The sequence below is a fragment of the Olea europaea genome, chromosome 17 (genome assembly GCF_002742605.1).
Source record: "Olea europaea var. sylvestris chromosome 17, O_europaea_v1, whole genome shotgun sequence".
NCBI lineage: Eukaryota > Viridiplantae > Streptophyta > Magnoliopsida > Lamiales > Oleaceae > Olea > Olea europaea.
The window spans coordinates 6,509,021-6,512,214 of NC_036253.1; the positions used below are offsets into that span (position 1 = coordinate 6,509,021).

General features: G+C 30.1%; 1 protein-coding gene across 1 annotated transcript; it reads left to right on the forward strand.

Moving 5' to 3' along the window:
* The first annotated feature begins 1,230 nt into the window (after positions 1-1,230).
* On the forward strand, positions 1,231-2,001 carry LOC111365577 (ATP-dependent DNA helicase PIF2-like). The gene is made up of 3 exons (XM_022986134.1): positions 1,231-1,519; positions 1,616-1,761; positions 1,849-2,001. The coding sequence occupies exons 1-3, from the start codon at positions 1,231-1,233 to the stop codon at positions 1,999-2,001; spliced, it is 588 nt and encodes a 195-aa protein (XP_022841902.1).
* The last annotated feature ends 1,193 nt before the right edge of the window (positions 2,002-3,194 follow it).

Here is a 3,194-nt window from a genome sequence, read left to right on the forward strand (position 1 = left end):
ACGAAATTCTAATATCCGAAACTCTGTACAAGTCGATGAAATTGTCTCATCAGAATTATCGGACCAAAAAAATACCCTTACCTGCATGCTACTGTTGTAAAACATATGATGCATGGTCCTTGTGGGAATTTGAATCCTAAGAACGTTTGTATGGAAAAGAATTTTGTGTATAAAAATAAATATATGAGAGATTACGTTGAAAATACTTCTTTGGATAATGATTCCTACCCACTTTACAAGCGTGGCAATGATGGTGTAAGTATTAAAGTAAGAGGGTGTATGTTGGATAATAGATGGGTTGTACCGTATAATCCTTACTTATTAGCTAAATATGATTGTCACATTAATGTGGAGGTATGTTCGTCTGTTAAAGATGTTAAATATCTATACAAGTATGTATATAAGGGACATGACCGCATTCATTTTACTTTAAATAAAGAAACAAACGAACAATTCGTTGATGAGATTTCAAACTATCAAACAGCTAGATGGATATCTCCACCTGAAACTATGTGGAGGATATTTAGTTTTGATTTATACGATATATCTCCTACACTAATCTATTTACAGTTACATACTAAAGATGCTCAAATGGTTACATACAAGGAGACAGATGATTTATCAAAAGTTATAAATAAAGATTTTGTTCACCGAACAATGTTAACAGAATTTTTTAGAATGAATATTTCAAATGAAAAGGCAAAAACTCTATTGTATAAAGAATTTCCAACCTATTTCGTATGGGATATATCCATGCAATTTTGGAGTCCCAGAAAAAGCAAAGATGTTATTGGTAGAATAGTCGGTGCTAATCCATGTGAAGGTAAGAAGTATTTTTTAAGAGTTTTGCTAAATCATATTAGAGGGCCAAAATCTTTTGAAAATTTAAAAATAGTCAATGGTATTGTTTTATCTATTTATTGTGAAGCAGCGCTTTCCCATGGTCTTCTTAGTGAAAATAGCTATTCTGAGATGTATTTATCTGAGGCAGTTGCTTACCAAATGCCCATATCACTGAGGCGACTATTTGCCAATGTATTGAGTTTATCCTGCCCTACAAATTCAAGGAATTTATAGGATAAATTTAAGGATTTCACGATAGAAAATTATTTACATAAAGGTTTGACACAACAAAGTGCTAAGATGAAAGCTTTACACTGTATAAATTCTTTTTTAGAAGGTGTTGGTAAGAATATAATTGATTTTTGCTTGGTAGATTTTAATTTAACTATGAATGATGATGATATCTTTGAAACCATGATTGCCGAAGAAACAACAAATATTAGTTTTCAGTCAGACATACATTATAGTAAGAGTTTAAATAAAGAGCAACAAAATGCCTATGATATTATTTTGGATTGTGTTTTAAATAATAAGAATGAAATGTTTTTTATTGATGGTTCAGGAGGCACTGAAAAAACATATTTGTACAAGACATTATTTTTTGATGTACGATCTCGAAATCTTATCGCACTAGCAACGATATCATCAGGTGTAGCTGCATCTCAATTACCGGCTGGTAGAACAGGACATTCAAGATTCAAATTTCCGCTTTAAGTAAGTTATGATATGCGATGTTCGGTGAGTAAACAGTCTGCGCTTGGTAAACTTTTAGCATTACCTAGGCTAATAATCTGGGATGAAACACCAATGGTTCATAAATATGCTTTTGAAACTTTAGATAAAATGTTAAGAGACATTACTAAATATCAATTACCATTTGGTGGAAAAGTCATTGTGTGTGAAGGAGATTTTCGACAAGTTTTACAGTAGTACAAAGAGGAACAAAAAACGATATAATGAAGGCAAGTTTAGTTTTTTTCGCATTTATGACGTTTTTTTACACAGCTAGCATTAATCGAAAATATGAAAGCTAAATTAGATCCTTCATTCTGTGAATATTTGCTAAAGATTGGGAATGGAATAGAGAAAACACATTCATGCCAAATGATTACACTTCCTGAAGATATTACCATCAATTTTGAAGATGAATTTAAATAATTGAAGGAATTAATTGACATTGTGTTTCCCAATTTCCGGACATATGGAGACAACCTACATATTATGATGAATAGAATTATCTTAACCCCAAAAAATGAATATGTAGATTTAATAAACAATACGTTGCTTAAAGAAATTTCGGGAGAGAAAGTTACATATTTTAGTTTGGATGAAGTGATTGATAAAAGTTAAGGATTTATTGATGAAGATTTTTTAAATAGTGTAGCTCCAAACGGTATACCTCTACATGAACTCATATTGAAAAAAAATTGTCCAATTATGTTGCTCAAAAATATTAATCTTGTAGAAGGTTTATGCAATGAGACTAGATTTATTTGTCGTGACTTTAAGCAGAATGTTGTCTTGGCTGAAATTGGGAAGGAGAATATCGTGGAAAATAAGTATTTTTACCTAGAATTCCATTCATTCCTCTTGAAGGTGATAAACAGTCTGTACCATTTAAAAGAACTCAGTTTTCAATTCGTCCATGTTTTGCAATGACCATTAACAAATCTTAAGGTCAAACTATAAATTTTGTTGGCTTATATCTTTCAGAACCTGTATTTTTCCATGGCCAATTATATGTTGCATTGTCTTGAGCTAGAATAAGAGAAAATATAAAAGTTCTGATCAAACCTTTTGTAAAAAATAAATCACATACTTGTTGTACCAAAAATATTGTCTATCATGAAATCTTGAATTTAGTTCACAGTAAACATTAGAATCTTTAGCTGATGAAGATTTCTAAGGTATATTCTTAATTATTTGTTATAATTTTTTATTGATTATATTTGTTATTACAAACACAAAATTAATAATAAATATGGGCTTTTGACTTCTGATTTGTAAGTGTTATGCCCTAAATCCAATCAACCTTGGACATAAATACTTTTGATATATAATTAATGTAATTTAATGGCATATCTATTATTTAATTAATAGACAAATAAATAAATAATAGAGTCCGTAGATTCAAATTTTCGTAATTTGTTAATCACAAGGAGTTGTGATTGTGAAATACAAATTATATATGATTGAATCTTAAATCATCCGTAATCGTAAGTAATAACGAGATACGGATATTGTTATTATGGATAGATCATCACGTGTGGCATTTCTTACTTGTGAAATAAGTAACTGATCTCACAAACTAAAGTGTGATGACACTTAAATGAACACGTGGATGTTTTGTT

What these genes read in the sequence shown, in the direction of transcription:
- LOC111365577 (XM_022986134.1), top strand. Translation starts at nt 1,231, where the DNA reads ATGAATGATGATGATATCTTTGAAACCATGATTGCCGAAGAAACAACA. An exon ending in TGCATCTCAATTACCGGCTG is followed by an intron (nt 1,520 to 1,615) that starts GTAGAACAGGAC and finishes GTAAACTTTTAG; the next exon opens with CATTACCTAGGCTAATAATC. An exon ending in GTGAAGGAGATTTTCGACAA is followed by an intron (nt 1,762 to 1,848) that starts GTTTTACAGTAG and finishes TTTTTTACACAG; the next exon opens with CTAGCATTAATCGAAAATAT.